This window comes from Salmo salar, chromosome 01, assembly GCF_965601325.2.
Source record: "Salmo salar chromosome 01, fSalSal1, whole genome shotgun sequence".
In the NCBI taxonomy this organism is placed as follows: Eukaryota; Metazoa; Chordata; class Actinopteri; order Salmoniformes; family Salmonidae; genus Salmo; species Salmo salar.
Genome location: NC_138291.1, coordinates 139717564 through 139736283, shown reverse-complemented (window position 1 = coordinate 139736283; position 18720 = coordinate 139717564). Strand labels below are relative to the sequence as shown.

At 41.5% G+C, this 18720-nt stretch overlaps 1 protein-coding gene across 1 annotated transcript; it reads right to left on the bottom strand.

The window, feature by feature from the left end:
* Positions 1-167: 167 nt before the first annotated feature.
* On the bottom strand, positions 168-18288 carry pja2 (praja ring finger ubiquitin ligase 2). Its single transcript, XM_014126770.3, has 9 exons — positions 18055-18288; positions 15209-15403; positions 13630-14674; positions 13006-13167; positions 10524-10709; positions 5929-6040; positions 2927-3041; positions 850-965; positions 168-664 (listed from the first exon to the last, which is right to left on the bottom strand). Exons 2-9 carry the CDS (start codon positions 15399-15401, stop codon positions 539-541), a joined length of 2055 nt encoding a protein of 684 aa, XP_013982245.2. The 5' UTR covers positions 15402-15403; positions 18055-18288; the 3' UTR covers positions 168-538.
* Between the last annotated feature and the right edge of the window lie 432 nt (positions 18289-18720).

Sequence of the window (18720 nt, the reverse complement as noted above, 5' to 3'; positions counted from 1 at the left end):
CCTCATTTTTTCATTCAACAGGCAACCAGAGGCTTACAATGGGTAAATTGTATGAGAGATGGTGTAGTGCCTAATCTTTCCCTCTTATAAACGACTTCATCTGACTGACTTCTATACAAACTGAGTAAGGAAGTTATGATTTTGATAGAGTTCTTGAAGACAAAGCCTTACCCACACTACAGCCTTTATTGAACAGGGGAAACAAAATGATTTAGAAAATGAGTACAATAAGGTGCATAATAAGCAGTGCTTTCAACTGTATAAAAAAAAAAAGTGCATGTAAAATGCGTGAACAAAAATCTGGGCTAAACAAATTGCAATTGCCTATCCTTCATTAAAACATACATTCATAACAAAAACTTGATTACACATAATATTTTCTCAGAAAATAAGCCTGAACTGTCACCCTCAGACATGGAACTTGTTTACATGTGCAGAACTAAATAAACCTCATGAAGTGCTAAATCGCGGAGAGGCAGTGACAGAAAAGGTATTTTTAATTTAAGCGTTAGAGGCTGTTGATTGGTCCCCAGTGGATTCACCGTGTTCCGGCTGCGCTGTGATTGGACGGAGGGATGTACTGATCCGACACAAACGAGGTGGGTGCAGGGGTCTCAGCGACAACAGGCAACAGGACATGACGACAGACAGGGCAAGTCCCAGACTAGAGAGAGCAGATACCATAAGTCAATATAAACAATCATTATCACAAAAGACATTCTGACACAGGCCAGGTGCTAGACTGATGCCACCGCCACCATCATTTAAATTACATGCAAATGATCACATACATGAAAAGGTTAGTCTTAAAAAAAGGGCTTCAAAATAAGTAATTATCCACACACACACCTTCTGGAGCCAGAGAGTCACACAGATCTTGTGGAACATGTGGTGGCATGGCAACTGGGTTGCAATCTCATCTTTGATGTACTCACAACAGCAGATGGCACAGCACTGTTCCTGCCCTATAGAGAGGGGGAAAGAAAGGCAAGGATAAAGATTGAGGGATGCATAGAGAAAAGGACAAAGGATATAAAAAGAGACACCGAGAAAGGCCCAGTCATACTGACAAGGAGACACACAGGAAGTACTAATTGTAAGTGTCAGAGAACGGCGCCGCGCCATCTATCACTTCATGTGCTACAGCCCCAACCACACTGTTCTGTATTCACAGCCCCAAGCATTCACGTTCCATCAGGCTCGAATCGCTAGATCCACGTGCACACAGATGGAACTGTACGCTCCGACACATGGCATGACGAATGGCGGCCATCTTGCCTCAACGCCTGCATGTCGTGATTTATTCCCGAGGACGCCTGGCGTGTCATAAACTTGACGCGGCGCCAGTGCATGAAAATGTTATTTTCCCCCTCTCACATTTACATTATGTGCCTATGACTCATATTATGCATTGCTTTACAGTTATTTCCTATCGTGGCACCACATCGGCTCTGTAACAGCGGGATATTGCCATACGGAATGCATTGATGTGTTGAGAGATTGTGAAATCTCTTTTTTATGATCCATTTTCTGGCAGAGTTAGCAGACTAATAAACAGAGCTTCAAGTCTTTATACCACTACGTGGCCAAGAGTATGTGGATACCTGCTCGTCAAAGATCTCATTCCAAAATCATGGCATTAATATGGAGTTGCTCCTGCCTTTGCTGCTATAACAGCCTCCACTCTTCTGGGAAGGCTTTCCACTAGACGTTGGAACATTGCTGCAGGGACTTGCATTAGTAAGGTCGGACACTGATGTTGGGCGATTAGGCCTGACTCGCAGTCGCCGTTCCAATTCATCCCAAAGGTGTTCGATGGGGTTGAGGTCAGGGCTCTGTACAGGCCAGTCAAGTTCTTCACACCGATCGACAAACCATTTCTGTATGGACCTCGCTTTGTTCACAGGGGCATTGTCATGCTGAAACAGGAAAGGGCCTACCCCAAACTGTTGCCACAAAGTTGGAAGCACAGAATCGTCTAGAATGTCATTGTATGCTGTAGCGTTATGATTTCCCTTCACTGGAACTAAAGGGCCTAAACCATCTAAAACAGCCCCAGACCATTATTCCTCCTCCACCAAACTGGCACTAGGCATTGGGGCAGGTAGCGTTCTACTGGCATCCGCCAAACCCAGATTCATCCATCAAACTGCAAATGGCGGAGGGTGATTCATCACTCCAGAGAACGTGTTTCCACTGCTCCAGAGTCCAACGGCGGCGAGCTTTACACTACTCCAGCCGACGCTTGGCATTGCACATGGTGATCTTAGGCTGCTCGGCCATGGAAACCCATTTCATGAAGCTCCCAATGAGATTGCATGGCTGCGTGCTCGATTTTATACACCTGTAGCAACGGATGTGGCTGAAATAGCAGAATCCACTAATTAGAAGCTGTCCACATACTTTGTATATTTAGTATATTAGTAGCTCATTTCTGACTTTCAGACAGTTAGTCTGGACTGGACTGCTGGTTGGCTAATGGCAAAACTGACTAAAGACCGAGGTTGGGGATTTACAGAGTGGATAGTCTCACTAATTTGGCTACATGTTTTGTTTTTATTCTGATACAAAGGCACTCATCATGTTGGTATTAAGCACTGCATTACCTAGGCCTGTTACAGTAATTAGTGCACGTCAAATTAAAATAACTAATCTTACTCGTTCCACCACTGAAAATGTGGCTTTGCTTGAGCTTTTTCCAAAGGTCATTCTGAATTTCAACATTGACCAATGAATAGAATTCTTTACAGTATTGCACATTTAGCAGTATTTAGCTACTTACACCCAGAATGAGTGACAATCTCCATTTTTCCCCCAACACAAAAGCGGGCAATTGCACACATTAACAATACAGCCAATTCAAAAGGGAGCAAAGGGAAGGGTTAGTCTGTTAGGACAAGATGTGGTCCTACCACTGTAAACTTACCACTGTGGTCCTCCAATATGGTGATCTGAGGCAGACACTCGATGATCTGTTCTGTAGCAGGAGGGTGAGCCTGCTCCACGTCGATGGACAGAGACTCAAGGTGGGCTAAAGCCGCCTGTGAACCAAACAGACGATCAGGTGCCAACGTCCTTACGTGGTAGTTACAATGAAATTATAGTGTAGGTAGATACAAATTTTTAGGAATGTGTCTCGATGTTGTACAAGACCGCAACACGGTCTATCAACGTAAGATGGCACCATCTTGAAAAGCACATTTGAAGCAAACCTTTTAGAGATGAATGGTGTTTAACCTGTCTGGGCTAGGGGGCAGTATTTTCACGGCCGGATGAAAAACGTACCCAATTTAAACAGGTTACTACTCTGGCCCAGAAACTAGAATATGCATATTATTAGTAGATTTGGATAGAAAACATTCTGAAGTTTCTAAAACTGTATGAATGGTGTCTGTGTATAACAGAACTCATATGGCAGGCAAGAACCTGAGAAAAATTCAAGCAGGAAGTGAAAAGTCTGAGAATTGTAGTTCTTCTTTTGATTCTCTATCGAAGCTACAGTGTCTGTGGGGTGACGTTGCACTTCCTAAGGCTTCCATTGGCTGTCTAAAGCCTTCAGAAAGTGGTTTGAGCATTCTCCTGTCACTGGGCAGAGTATAGGAGCTCATTCACTGAGTGGTCTGCCTGGCAACAAAGGGATTGGATATGCGCGGTCACGCAACCACGCCGTTCCTTCTTTTTCTTCTTGAATGAATATGCTATTGTCCGGTTGGAATATTATCACAATTTTACATTAAAAATAGCATAAAGATTGATTTTAAACAGCGTTTGACATGCTTCTAAGTACGGTAATGGAACATTTTTGACTTTGTCTCTTGTTCCGCGCTCGCGCGTTATGCCTTTGGATAAGTCATCTGTACGCACAAACAAAACGGAGGCATTTGTACATAAATATGGATTATTTGGAACAAAAACATTTCTTGTGGAAGTAGCAGTCCTGGGAGAGCATTCTGATGAAGATCAGCAAAGGTAAGAGAATATTTCTAATACTAATTCTGAGTTTAGGTTGCCCCGAACTTGGCGGGTGTCTGAATAGCTCACCGTGATGGCTGAGCTATGTACTCAGAATATTGAAAAATGTGCTTTCTCCGTATAGCCATTTTAAAATGTGACACAGCGGTTGCATCCAGGAGTAGTCCATCTATAATTCTATACATGTATTGTGTAACATAATGTCCTAGGAGTGTCATCTGATGAAGATCGTCAAAGGTTTGTGCTTCATTTGCTTGAAAATGGCTGTGTGATTATTTTTGTCTATGTACTCTCCTAACAATCTAATGTTTGCTTTCGCTGTAAAGCCTTTTTGAAATCGGACAATGTGGTTACATCAAGGAGAAGTGTATCTTTAAAATGGTGTAAAATAGTTGTATGTTTGAGAAAGTTGAATTATGACATTGTTGTTTTTGAATTTGCTGCCCTGATATTTCAGGGCGTCCCACCTAGCCCATAGAAGTTAACAAATATGGTCCTAAGATGCTTCCGTCTGCACTTACGCCCTAAGTGACTCGTGTCATTGTCGGCAAGGCAAACCAGTTATCATGATTTCTGAATTATCAAAGTAAATAAATCAATCACAGCACATTGACTCATTCAGCAGTTTTTACCTGATTAAGTAGAATACTATAGGAATTGAATGTTGAAAGTTCCATTCATATTCCTGAAACAAGTTGAAAATTATGCCGTTCTGCTTCCTGTTGACAAGAACTTTTGATAAATAGCCCAATGTTGTTTTGAAGTGTCCAAATCAATAGTCAATACGCAGAAACAGTTTGTGATATATTGAAAACCTAAACATGCATGAAACTAACCCCCCCCCCCCCCCCCCGTTTAGAGAACAACCTGCAGAAGACTGTCTGCTACATTTTAAAGTGTTAACGTTTCTGCGACACCCTTATCAAAATCTAAGGGAAACACTGTTTTGTCGATTACTCGTATTGAAATCAATAGAGCGAGTGTGGCGGGGAAATCAGGTTGCAAGTCCTGTAAAAACTAGCACAGCTCAACAACAACAAAAAACACACGGTTTGAAAAATGAATACATCACTGGTAGAGGACAACTTCTAGAAGACAGCCAGCTGAACTGATGCCAACGCGGTAAGTGTAATGCAACACTTCTGTTAAATCGCTCATATTAATTACACATTGAAATCAATAGAACGGGGGCAAAACGTTTGGGTTGTATCCTCTGTTTAAACATACCTTATACAAAGACCATACGGAAACTTGGAATAATCGATATATATAATTGGTTAGATTATCATTTGTAGAAGGTTTCTATCTATATTTTGGAATGGCAGATGTACATTTTGGGAGGCAGCCATCACAGAAAACAGACAGAAAACAAACCACTTCCAATGAATCACAACCCGCTATAGGACATCAACAGTGACAACTGTTGGCTGCTATTTCAGTGATAGTTTGTCAAATCTGTGTATTGGTGTGTCGCTTTTATAGAGAGCCCGCACAGAATTGTTCTCTAGTCTGTCCATTTGAATTAGAAAATGACAAATCGAAATAAAACATTTTTAAAGTACAAAATCTTAATTCATCGTGATGATTAAACTTTTATACTAACAAAAATAATGTAATCCCCCCCCCCCCCCCCAATTTGATGTGTTCAAAACGTGAGCTTGTGTAAATGTAGTAACACATATTGTCCAAATCCTGGAATGTAGCATAACATAAAATATGGCAAAAATAATTCCATATTTCATTTTAGGATGATAGTAAACGAAGCAAACTTGCAAAATATTACAGTAACCATATATACTGTATTTTCACTAGTTTCACCATTTAGAGATGATCATCATTAAAAAATATATATATTTCTTATGCATAATTTAACCAGGTGCTCTGGAACGAGGTCCCATAGTGACTACGCAGCAGTGCATTCGCTGTCCCTTGAAGAGTCTAGGACTTGGGCCTTACCTCCATAGCTTGGGCAAGGCGCTCTTCAAGAGCCATGTATGTGAGGAGCTGAGGATCCACATAGGAAATAGCCTGGGCCATCCCAAAGCCCTCTCCAAAGTCATCAAGCAACCTAAGATGAAGCAAAACAAAATGCATTTAATTATGTTGATTTCTCTCATAACAATAGTATACCATGTCAATTCTTCCTGGTCAGTTCACATGGTCAGAGAAAACTCCTGGCTTTACATACATCTTACATTTAGTGAAGTGAAACTACCATGTTGTAAAAGTCAACAAAGTACAGGCAAACATTCACACCGCCGGGAAACAAAGGATCCTTTTCTATGATGAGAATTTCAAGAAATTCGAGATGCATTGCTTCGATAGACATGACTAATTCAAACTTGAGAAATTCTCAGGTCTTGAACACTACCTCTGGAGGTTGCGCAAGACACTCGCTGGACAGTTGCCCCCCTCTAAGCAGGGCAGTATAAACAGAATTGTCTAGCTGAGTACAACATTCATACAGTAAAAATACTAATAGCATAGCAATGTTTTTGAAACAGCTGAAATGTATATAGACATTATCACTATATTTGAGACTTGTTTTCAGTGGCAACCTGTCGTTCAGGGCAGGTGGGGCAGAGAAATTAGAGATGTAATGGCCGATTGGTGCTCCATCGGCCATTTCAAGTTAGAAGTCGAAAATTCAACAATGAGTAGTTTGGAAGGAATCAGTAGCTAACTGCAAGCGTTGCAACGCAATCACTAGCCTGCTATTCAGTGGAGAGGGTTTGTAGTCCAAGTCTTGGTTTAAGTGTCTCTTTTCAAAGCTTAAAAGGTCTAAACATTCGATACCACGGGCCAGAAAAGGTTGAATACATTGGCCACGCTGTCAATCCAGCATGACTTCTGCCGCGTTCAAAACAACTGGAAACTCGTAAATCTCAGACTTCAGTGAGTTTAATAAGACAACAGGAAAAAATATATAATAAATAAAAAAAGCTCAAACCGGGAAAATACGCTTTAAAACGGTCATCCAACTCTGAATTCCAAGTCGGGAACTTGGGCCTCTTTCTAGAGCTCCGACCTGAAGATCACTGACGTCATGATTCGACCTTGTTTTTTTCCCCCCGACTTCCCAGTTGTCTTTAAAGCACCATGAATCCAGAGAATGCCAGACTTTGATGACACAATTTGCCCACAAAAAGGACTGCCACACCACCTTCCTGTCCAAGTGAGCACAGCAAGGTGAGTCCAAAAATGTCTTATATGCTGCTGCATAAATTATGTAATATGCCAGGGAGATGTGTACTTCGCTCATTAATGTCTTAATCAAAATTACGGATTGCCTCTTATCCGCTCGTCATCCCCTTATGACATAGTTGGTACAGATCAATTGTCAGTAGAAACCACATTTTTAAAAAGGCAGTAAATGAGGCTGAATGAACTGTTTTGCTGCCAGACAAGGCTCCGCTGATGTAGTAGTGGTAAGGATTAACTCCATAGTGCTGAAAATAAAGCTTGGCTGTTGGGACAGCTTTATGTAGGCCCTAACAGTTTGTGTGCACCGTTTGTCACCGTTATTGTGCAATGAATGTGTTGTTTAGTGTTGTGTTATGGCTTTGCTGGCATTGATTTATTTATTTATTTAACTAGGCAAGTTATGTTGAAAACAAATTCTTATTTACAATGACGGCCTACTCCGGCCAAACCCGTACGACGCTGGGCCAATTGTGCGCCGCCCTATGGGTCTCCCAATCACGGCCGGCTGTGATACAGCCTGGAATCGAACCAGGGTCTGTAGTGACACCTCTAGCACTGAGATGCAGTGCCTTAGATCGCAGCGCCATTCAGGAGCCCCCAGAATTCAGAACGGCCCATGTTCTGAATTCTGTCGCTGTACATTTCACTAAGTGCTGAACAAATAGCATGCATCTAAAAAAAAAATAATACAAAAACATTTAAAAATGGAGAGTTTGCCCCACCAAGATTTACATGCTAAAATCTCCACTGCTTGTTTTATTGAGTTTTCACCTGAGCCTGTTACATTCTGATATTGCCGCCTTGTCTTTAAGGGACACTCAACAGTGTTCCCCCACTGGCTGCTCTGAGCCACCGCCCAGGCAAGAAGCATCAACATTCTCAGTCGCAATTTTGCATTTACCTCATACAATAACTTCCACGATATTGATTAAATAAAGCCGGGTTTGTTCTCAGGTAACTTTAATACGCTGAAACCGTACTTGTATATTCGTATGAAAGGGGTAATGCTAATGTTGCTAGCTAGCAGTGTTATTGTCTTGCAAGCTACATTTAGCTAATGGATGTACGAAAGATGATTTAAAAAAAAAAAAAAATAATTATTATTATTATTGTCTGCACATTATTCAATGCTGTAATATGGTTTGGTAGCATTGTTCATGTGAACCCAATATGTTTTAAAGGAAAAGTTGCTCACATCGTTGAATAGTTTGCAAGCTTACTGCCAGCCACAACCAAAGGTTAGGCAAGGATGTAAATGTAAAGTGAAGTGTGTACATAGTATGTAAATTAGAAACTCTTCAAGCTGCCTCCCTTTAAATGTTCCGTCAATGAGCATAGCCTCTAAACACAAAAGAGCCTTAACTTTTTAAGGTATAGGGGGCAGTATTTTCATTTTCGGATGAAAAGCGTGCCCAGAGTAAACTGCCAAATATTCGGGCCCAGAGTCAAATATTTGCATATTATTAGTAGATTTCGATAGAAAACACTGAAGTTTCTAAAACTGTTTGAATGATGTCTGTGAGTATAACAGAACTCATGGCAGGCAAAAACCAGAGAAAAATCCAACCAGGAAGTGGGAAATCTGAGAATTGTAGTTCTTTTGAATCCCTATCAAAACTACAATGTCTGTGGGGTCACGTTGCACTTCCTAAGGCTTCCATTGGCTATAAACAGCCTTTAGAAACGTGTTTCATCCTTCTCCTGTTACTGGGCAGAAAATAGGAGCTCAGTCAATGAGTGGACTGCCTGGGACCAGTGAGTTGTTTACTGCGCAGGCACATTTGGCGCACCGCTCCTTCTTTTTCCTCTGTAATGAATACGCCATTGTCCGGTTGGAATATTATCAACGTTTTATGTTAAAAAGACCCTAAGGATTGATTGTAAACAACGTTTGACATGTTTCTACGAACGGTAATGGAACTATTTTACTTTTCGTGTCTGGATTTACGCTCGCGCGTTATGCCTTTGGATAGTGATCTGAACGCACGAACAAAACGGAGGTATTTGGACATAAATATGGAGTATTTCGAACAAAAAGAACATTCCTTGTGGAAGTAGGAGTCCTGGGAGTGCATTCTGACGAAGATCAGTGAAGGTAAGATAATATTTATAATACAAATTCTTAGTTTTAGTTTAGTTGACCCCAGAACTTGGCGGGTATCTGTATAGCTTGCTTTGATGGTTGAGCTATGTACTCGGAATATTGAAAAATGTGCTTTCTCCGTAAAGCTATTTTATAATCTGATACAGCGGTTGCATTAAGGAGAAGTATATCTATAATTCTTTCAATGACTGTTGTAAATTTTATCAATGTTTATGATGAGTATTTTTGTAAATTGATGTGCTCATTCACCGGAAGTTTTGGTGGGAATAAATTTTCTGAACATTACGCGCCAATGTAAAATGGGGTTTTTGGATATAAATATGAACTTTATCGAGCAAAACATACATGTATTGTGTAACATGAAGTCCTACGAGTGCCATCTGATGAAGATCAAAGTTAGTGAATATTTTAGCTGTATTTTTGGTTTTTGTGATGCATGTCCTTGCTTGGAAAATGGCTGTGTGGTTTTTCTTGTGAAGTTTATGTCCTAACATAATCTAATTTTATGCTTTCGCCGTAAAGCCTTTTTGAAATCGGACAATGTGGTTAGATTAACGAGAAGTTTCTTTAAAATGGTGTAAAATAGTTGATTGTTTGAGAAAATTAAATTATGAGATTTTTGCTGTTTTGTATTTCACGCCATGCTATTTCACTGGCTGTTGATAGTGTGTACCGCGGGTGGGACGCTAGCATCCCACCTTGCCCATAGAAGTTAAATTATACACTCAGTGTAGAAAACATTAGGAACACCTTCCTAATATTGACCTCAGAACAGCCTCAATTCGTCGGGGCATGAACTCTACAAGGTGTCGAAAGAGTCATGTTGAGTCCAACGCTTCCCACAGTTGTGTCAAGCAGGCTGAATGTCCTTTGGGTGGGGGACCATTCTTGAAACACACGGGAAACTTGAGCGTGAAAAACCCAGCAGCGTTACAGTTCTTGACACACTCAAACCGGTGTGCCTGGCACTTACTACCATACCCTGTTCAAAAAGGCACATATTTTTTGTCTTTCCCATTCACCCTCAATGGGCCACATGCACAATCCATGCCTCAAGGCTTAAAACCCTTCTTTAACCTGTCTCCTCCCTTTCATCTACACTGATGGAAGTGAACTTAACAGGTGACATCAATAAGGGATCATAGCTTTCACCTGGAAAGTCTGTCATGGAAGGAGTTCCTAATGATTTGGACACTCAGTGCATCTCTCACAATTTGTAGTAAAAAGCTTCATGTTTCCCCACCTCCACTCAGCGTCCAGGTCCTCGCTCATGCTGGAGTCATCCTCCAGGTTGTTGTTACCGTCAAGGATGAAGAGGCCCGGGTGGACAAAGTGACTCATGCCGTCGGGGTCTTCGTCACTACTGCTGCCCGTCTCTTCGTTGTACATCAACCAAGGAATCTCCCCCTCCTCCAGAGGTGTAGGCTCCCTGCACACACACACACACTGGCTATGTTCATTGGGCACCAGACAGAAGAAAACAGACTGAAACAGAGAGGAACTTGTCCAATAAGGAATATTGATTTTCACCTTGCAACTGAAAATAAAAGTGTATGTACTGGAAAATGTAGGCTATGCAACTCGCTATTTATCAAGTTACACACATACGCAAACAAGCCAGAACTACTGTACATCTTAGCTACTTAACTCATCAAAATCAATATCCACGGGAATGATTCAGCCTGCCTCAACTGATTTAATGCAAGACCTTGCTTGGACAGTGTGCTGCTGTGGCACTTAGCTTAATCGTCATTCCAGCCCACACCCTGGTTCAACATCACAGCAGTAACACATGGAGGTGTATATCTGAGGGCTGGCTGTGTTTACCAATGAAATTCTATATACAGTGAGGGAAAAAAGTATTTGATCCCCTGCTGATTTTGTACGTTTGCCCACTGACAAAGAAATGATCAGTCTATAATTTTAATGGTAGGTTTATTTGAACAGTGAGAGACAAAATAACAACAACCCAGAAAAAGTCAAAAATGTTATAAATTAATTTGCATTTTAATGAGGGAAATAAGTATTTGACCCCCTCTTAATCAGAAAGATTTCTGGCTCCCAGGTGTCTTTTATACAGGTAACGAGCTGAGATTAGGAGCACACTCTTAAAGGGAGTGCTCCTAATCTCAGCTTGTTACCTGTATAAAAGACACCTGTCCACAGAAGCAATCAATCAGATTCCAAACTCTCCACCATGGCCAAGACCAAAGAGCTCTCCAAGGATGTCAGGGACAAGATTGTAGACCTACACAAGGCTGGAATGGGCTACAAGACCATCGCCAAGTAGCTTGGTGAGAAGGTGACAACAGTTGGTGCGATTATTCGCAAATGGAAGAAACACAAAAGAACTGTCAATATCCCTCAGCCTGGGACTCTATGCAAGATCTCACCTTGTGGAGTTGCAATGATCATGAGAACGGTGGGGGATCAGCCCAGAACTACACGGGAGGATCTTGTCAATGACCTCAAGGCAGCTGGGACCATAGTCACCAAGAAAACAATTGGTAACACACTACACCGTGAAGGACTGAAATCCTGCAGCGCCCGCAAGGTCCCCCTGCTCAAGAAAGCACATATACATGCCCGTCTGAAGTTTGCCAATGAACATCTGAATGATTCAGAGGACAACTGGGTGAAAGTGTTGTGGTCAGATGAGACCAAAATGGAGCTCTTTGGCATCAACTCAACTCGCCGTGTTTGGAGGAGGAGGAATGCTGCCTATGACCCCAAGAACACCATCCCCACCGTCAAACATGGAGGTGGAAACATTATGCTAAGGGGGTGTTTTTCTGCTAAGGGGACAGGACAACTTCACTGCATCAAAGGGACGATGGACGGGGCCATGTACCGTCAAATCTTGGGTTAGAACCTCCTTCCCTCAGCCAGGGCATTAAAAATGGGTCGTGGATAGGTATTCCAGCATGACAATGACCCAAAACACACAGCCAAGGCAACAAAGGAGTGGCTCAAGAAGAAGCTCATTAAGGTCCTGGGGTGTCCTAGCCAGTCTCCAGACCTTAATCCCATAGAAAATCTGTGGAGGGAGCTGAAGGTTCAAGTTGCCAAACGTCAGCCTCGAAACCTTAACTTGGAGAAGATCTGCAAAGAGGAGTGGGACAAAATCCCTCCTGAGATTTGTGCAAACCTGGTGGTCAACTACAAGAAACGTCTGACCTGATTGCCAACAAGGGTTTTGCCACCAAGTACTAAGTCATGTTTTGCAGAGGGGTCAAATACTTATTTCCCTCATTAAAATGCAAATCATTTTATAAAATTTGACATGCGTTTGTCTGGATTTTTTTGTTGTTATTCTGTCTCTCACTGTTCAAATAAACCTACCACTTAAATTATAGACTGATCATTTCTTTGTCAGTGGGCAAACGTACAAAATCAGCAGGGGATCAAATACTTTTTTTCCCCTCACTGTACATACAGTTGACTGATGAATGCAAAGTCTAAGTGCAGTGGTCCCCAGTCTCAATTTGAATAGGTTCTATTTAACTACGCCAGATAATTACTCATGTCTGCCTTGCTCCAGATTAGTGCATGCATTTAGACCAGTCTCAAGCAATTGATTGCATTAATCAGGAGTGAACTGTATATAAGGCCTGTATCATCATGGTGTATTTATCAGGAGTGAACTGTATATAAGGCCTGTATCATCATGGTGTATTTATCAGGAGTGAACTGTATGTATATAAGGCCTGTGTTATGGTGCTTACGCAGGGGGCAGGCTGAGCTCGGGTACGTCCTCCAGACTGCTGCTGTAGCTGATGTGCAGCTCGTCCAGGCCGGGCAGAGTCTCCCAGCTTTTCTGACGCTCCTTCTCCAGGCCAGAGTCTGACGTCCACGAGGCCGACCACTCCCCCTCGCTGCACTCCGAGCTGCAGGCACACCAACGCACACGGATGTGTAAACACGCGCGCACACACACACACGCGATTCCCCCTAGTAAACACCAACCAATCCGCTAGCAGAGGTCTTAGCAGTAAACACAAGACCTTCGCTAGCAACCTTTGCTTCCTCAGTTAATGCTTTATCAGGACAACAGAGAGCTTCGTATTCACACTTTCTGGGAAAGGCTTAATAATATTGCGAGTTGCAATGTCATGGTTCATCAGAGATCTAGAAAATGACCGGTCTACTTTTATGAATAATTCCAAGTGCAGACAAACTATACTGCTAATGTTTAACTGACATTTTCCATCACCGCAATCCAATACTTATGATTAGATTTCACTGACCGTATCCACACTTTCTGCGTGTTTTGTGATATTTTACTAGGCTCTAAGACCAAGAAAAGGTTATTACGTAAAAAAATGTATATATAATGTATATTATAATACCTTTCCTCAGCCTTCATGAACGGAGCACACGTCTCATTGAAATCCTCCAGATCTTCCCAGATATCCTCTTCATCATCTGAATAAATTTTGCTACCAGCCTCTCCATGTTCACGCCACCTCTCTATAGGGCTAAACCCATTCGACTCAGTCTGAGGAAAATCAAAGAGCATCTCCTGGTTTGGCCTTTCTGTTTGCGTCAGAAAGAACGGAGGTGCAGACACACACTTGGTCTTGCTGGCCTGTTTGGCTAAGCCATAGTCTACCTCCTCGCGGTGAGAACTCTTCCTCTTCTCCAGGTGTGTTTCACTTGTCTGCTTACGAATTTTGGGCCTCACCACCATCTCCGACTGTGTCCCTCTCTGGTTGTCGTTCCCCAGCTCGGCAGGACCTTTGGGACCGATGGGAGAGCCACCGGCTGCTAGGTCATCTGGTGTATGGTGGTCCTCAGTGCTGTTTTCCATGTGATCTGTTCCGTTGTGTTCTGATATATTCCTCTCAGGAGGGGGTTCCTCTGTGTTTGAATCCGATTTAGGATCGGTTCTTGATTCTTTCACTGACTCAGTGTCTCTGAGGGAACAGTCTGTCCCTTCACACGATTTTGTATACAAATACGAGTGCAAACCGCTGAGATAGTCAAACTCTTTACCCAGCTCGAAGATCATATCATCCAGTCTTTTCTGGAGACCGTGAGACAGGTCGGAGCCCTGCCCCTCCTCCTCCTCGCCTCCACTACTGTCCGGCTCATAAGCGTCAATATTTACAAAGCTCAATACGCTAGAATTAGAAGGGTTACTGTCCTCGGAGATAGGCCACGCACTGGCTTCAGCACTTTTCTTCAAGACATTTTGGTCCTGGTCACAGGCTACAGATTGGTCACTCTCTAGTTTCTTGTAATGGACGGAGCGGGCTTCCGATGGCTTCCTAGAAGTTGACTGTTTCTTGTGGGGAGGATCTTTACCAGATTTGGCTTTTACTTCTGGGTGAACCGAACTCGATGACACAGGAACGCTGGCGTGAAGCGTCGAGGAGATGTTCCCTTTTGAAGCTAGAGGAGTAGAGGGAGGCATTTAGTCACAGCTAAAAACACAACCAAAACATCTACCATGACTTGTCAATACACAATGATTACACTTGTTGAAAGAGAAAGGAGGAGAGAGACAATAGAGCAAAGACAGAAAAAGAGCGGTCCTTGTTTTCTGAATACAGATATAGCGTGCAGCAGCTCCAACCAGACATATTTTATTAAAAAGCAGAATAAGGGATTCATAGGCTTAGCTGCTCACACTGCATTCCATGTCACAGGATAAATCAATCCAAACCTCAAGCTATGCAGTACTCACTCACATGCTGCTGCCCACTATACAATCTGCTTAATGGTCTGCCGTGGATGATGTCACAAAAAACAAACAACTTCCATTGATTTGCCGAGCTCGTTATCATTGTTAACATGCAGAAATATAGACCTGTATCATATGCTCTTCAGACTCAAATAACATACATCTTGTCCCTCAGCTAATCAACGCACTGCAAATGGGACTTGAGATGGCGCATAATAGATGTATTTGCACCGTGAACGTACGTATGGAATGCGCTCTATGGACACCGTCCATTTCCGTAGCTGTCCAACCCTCCACACTGGCTAGGTTCCTGTGCTTGGCAGAGGTTGGACGGAAGCTAACGTACGCATGCCTCCTGCCGTATCTCCTTCCTGTTATTGTGTGATATCCAACAGCCGGTTTGGGCCAGGCTGGCTTGCCAGCTTCCTGACCCATCACTAGAGAGAGAGGAAATAACAACATTGAAATATACAGCTTCAAAACTAAAAGCTGCAAAGAGAGTGACTGATGGTTTAATCGAACCTGAAAGTACCCCAATTGTCTGAAAAGAGGGAGGGTGAGAAAATGCAACTTTGAACTTTGATCCATACAAAATACAGAACAGTAAAGATACAAGAAACATTGCTGCAAGCCATTATGGTTGTGGTGGGCTTCTGTACACTTAAAATCTGTCTGGAAATGTTGGCAAAGGAAAGCGAAAACACTGAAATATGATTAACATGGCATGAAAGAAAAGTAAACAGTCATGGTCTTGCTAAAATTCTTGTTGACCTACAAATGTGACCGAAATTGAGAAACAGAAAAGGCAGAAAGTGTATATACACTATCAAATTCAGTACTACCAGCAGTGCTACGAAATTATCCAAAGAAAGTATGATATGCCTCTCTCTGGCTGGGTTCAAATAAAATATTATTTGTCACATGCGCCACATGCGCCTGTGAAATGCTTACTTACAAGCCCTTACCCCTTTTCTTGAACTGCATTGTTGGTTAAGAAAATGTTTACGAAATAAACGAAAGTAAAAAAATACAATAAAAAGTGACAAAATAACAATACCAAGGCTATATACAGGGGATACCGGTACCGAGTCAATGTGCGGGGGTACTGGTTAGTCAAGGTAATTTGTACATGTAGGCTGTGGTGGAAAAAGTACCCAAATGTCATACTTGTAAAAGTAAAGATACCTTCAGAAAATGACAAATGAAAGTCACCCAGTAAAATACTTATTCAGTAAAAGTATTTGATTTTAAATATACTTAAGTATCAAAAGTATAAATAATTTCAAATTGCTTAAGATCAGACGGGACAATTCCCTTATTTTTATTATATACGAATAGCCAGGGGCACACTACATCATGCAGACATATTTTACAAATGAAGCATGTGTTTATTGAGTCCTCCAGATCAGAGCCGGTAGGGATGACCAGGGATGTTCTCTTGATAAGTGTGTGAATTGGATCACTTTCCTGTCCTGCTAAGCATTAAAAATGTAAAGAGTACTTTTGGATGTCAGAAAATGTATGGACTAAAAAGTACATTATTTTCTTTAGGAATGAAGTGAAGTAAAAGTAGTCAAAAAATTGTAAATTAAAAGTACAGAAACCCCCAAAAAAACTTAAGTAGTACTTTAAAGTATTCTTTACATCACTGCATGTAGGTAGGGGTAAATAGATAGTAAACAGCAAGTAGCAACAGTGTAAATGTGTGGGGTGGGGAAGAGTTCAATGTAAATAGTCCGGGTGGCCATTTGATTAATTGTTCGGCAGTCTTATGGCCTGGGGATAGAAGCTGTTAAGGAGCCTGTGACCTAGACTTGGCACTCCGATACCGCTTGCCGTGCAGTGCAGTAGCAGAGAGAACAGTCTATGACTTGGCTGACTGGTGTCTGACAATTTTTTGGGCCTTCCTGGGGTTAAGTTTGTTAACATATCGTTGCATAACATAACATGCATTATTATCATCATCGCCTTGTGGAAGTAACCAACAACATGACTTGGGTAAGGTGCAACATGACTTAATAACCAGCTAATGGCAAACAAACATTTAGCTAGATTATGGCACTAACTAGACAGCTATGATTGAAACGGAATAAGCAATATTGTAGCTAGGTAGCAAGCTGAATAATTACTGCAACCGGCTTGCCATTGTCTTGCTTGGTTACAAAGTTATTTTAATGACGCCATTAGCTTGCTAGCTAATTGCACCCAAGCAAAATATAGCTAATTTACGATTCAGATTCATTGTTTAATAGTCACATGTACAGGGTTGCAGGTGTGATTGCAGGGTAGTGACAATCTCCGCGCTCCAACATGCATGACTAAGTAATATCAAATAATGAAAATGGTCAAAAAAAATAAAATAAAAAGATAAATATAACTACACACATCATAACTGTAGCAGTGATGAATAAATCAAATGTCCATTGGGGGTGGAGGCAGAGTAAAGACTTGAGGAGGTGGAAATTGCTGATCATTGGGGGGTGAGGGCAGCGTGACCCTTGAGGGTTGTACTTGTAGGGGTCAAGTGAAATAAAAACAAAAATATATATATATTTTTAAATCAATAATACACATTAACAACTGCAACATTGATGAATGTCGTTTGGGTACGGGCAGAGTAAAAGTCCGTTGTGGGGGAATAGCAGGGGGAGCAGGTGACGCGTTAGCTAGCTGACTAAGTTAACGTTAGTGGTGGCTATTCAGTAGCCTGATGTGATGGTCTGAAGGTAGAAACGATTGGCCCCGATACGATAACAGTAACGTTAGTCAATTTAGCTGATTATTAGTGCGTGTATTTTCACAAGATAACATTTTTATTTGTCGATCGAACTTGGAAAGAGCTTGGCCCTGGCCTAACGTTGGCTAACTAACTGTGTTGTGTTATGCTAGCTAACGTTAGCTTGTCAAAAAAGCTTCCTCTTCTGGTTGTCAACAATACATGCAGTAAACTAGTTGGCTACTGTAGCAATTTTCAAACAACAAGGGACAAAACCTTTCAGTTGTTATCAATCAAACATTAGCGACCACCTTATTTTCAACTAGCTTGCTTATTTTAACCAATATCAAATACAAAATATGGTGGTATTACCTGTCCCCGAGACTTCCTCTCCGTCCGAAACTGCGAACAAGCCTATAAGCCAACGTCATCCGCAAAGTGTCATGTGACCGGCTTTCTCCAATCAGAATGTCCGAGACTGCATTAGCAACATAAGTAGTGAGGAGTAGGAGTACGCCTTTTCAAACATCGTTTTAAGCTTTGTTTTACTATTTACATTTACAGCTGATTTCGGGATTGTATATCGATTCGCTCCTTAAATATTTGTCATCTGGTGTATTCGTTTCAGTCTCTGAATTGCCTAATATAACTTTTCGCCTCCAGCTCCGGACATCACGGCATTTCCTGAATTTGCCTAGTGCGCATGTGCGCCGAGAAGTACGTCCAGTCCGGAGCTCGTTTTCCATGTTTTTTTTTATATATATATTATTTTTTATTATGAACACAACAAATAAAAAATAAAAAATAAATATAACAAGAGTACATAAACCTAACAGACAGGGGTATTACATATCAAGATTCGTTTTCAATTTGTTAAATACTTTTATGGTGCTATTGCTTTTTTTTTTTTACATTTACTGATAATTTCAAAATAATATTTACATTTTATCTTAAATAATGTGAAAAGGGGTTTGTTCTCTGCCCACTTCATTTATGGATAAAGAATCTTCCATGAAAGATAAACAAATTAACAATGAA

Bases quoted from the DNA above. Each gene is read 5' to 3' on its own strand.
- pja2 (XM_014126770.3), bottom strand. From the start codon at position 15,401: ATGGGTCAGGAAGCTGGCAAGCCAGCCTGGCCCAAACCGGCTGTTGGA. The intron at 966-2,926 runs GTAAGTTTACAG...CCCTCTCTATAG, and splicing joins CATATTGGAGGACCACAGTG to GGCAGGAACAGTGCTGTGCC. The intron at 665-849 runs GTGTGTGTGTGG...TGCTCTCTCTAG, and splicing joins TGACTCTCTGGCTCCAGAAG to TCTGGGACTTGCCCTGTCTG.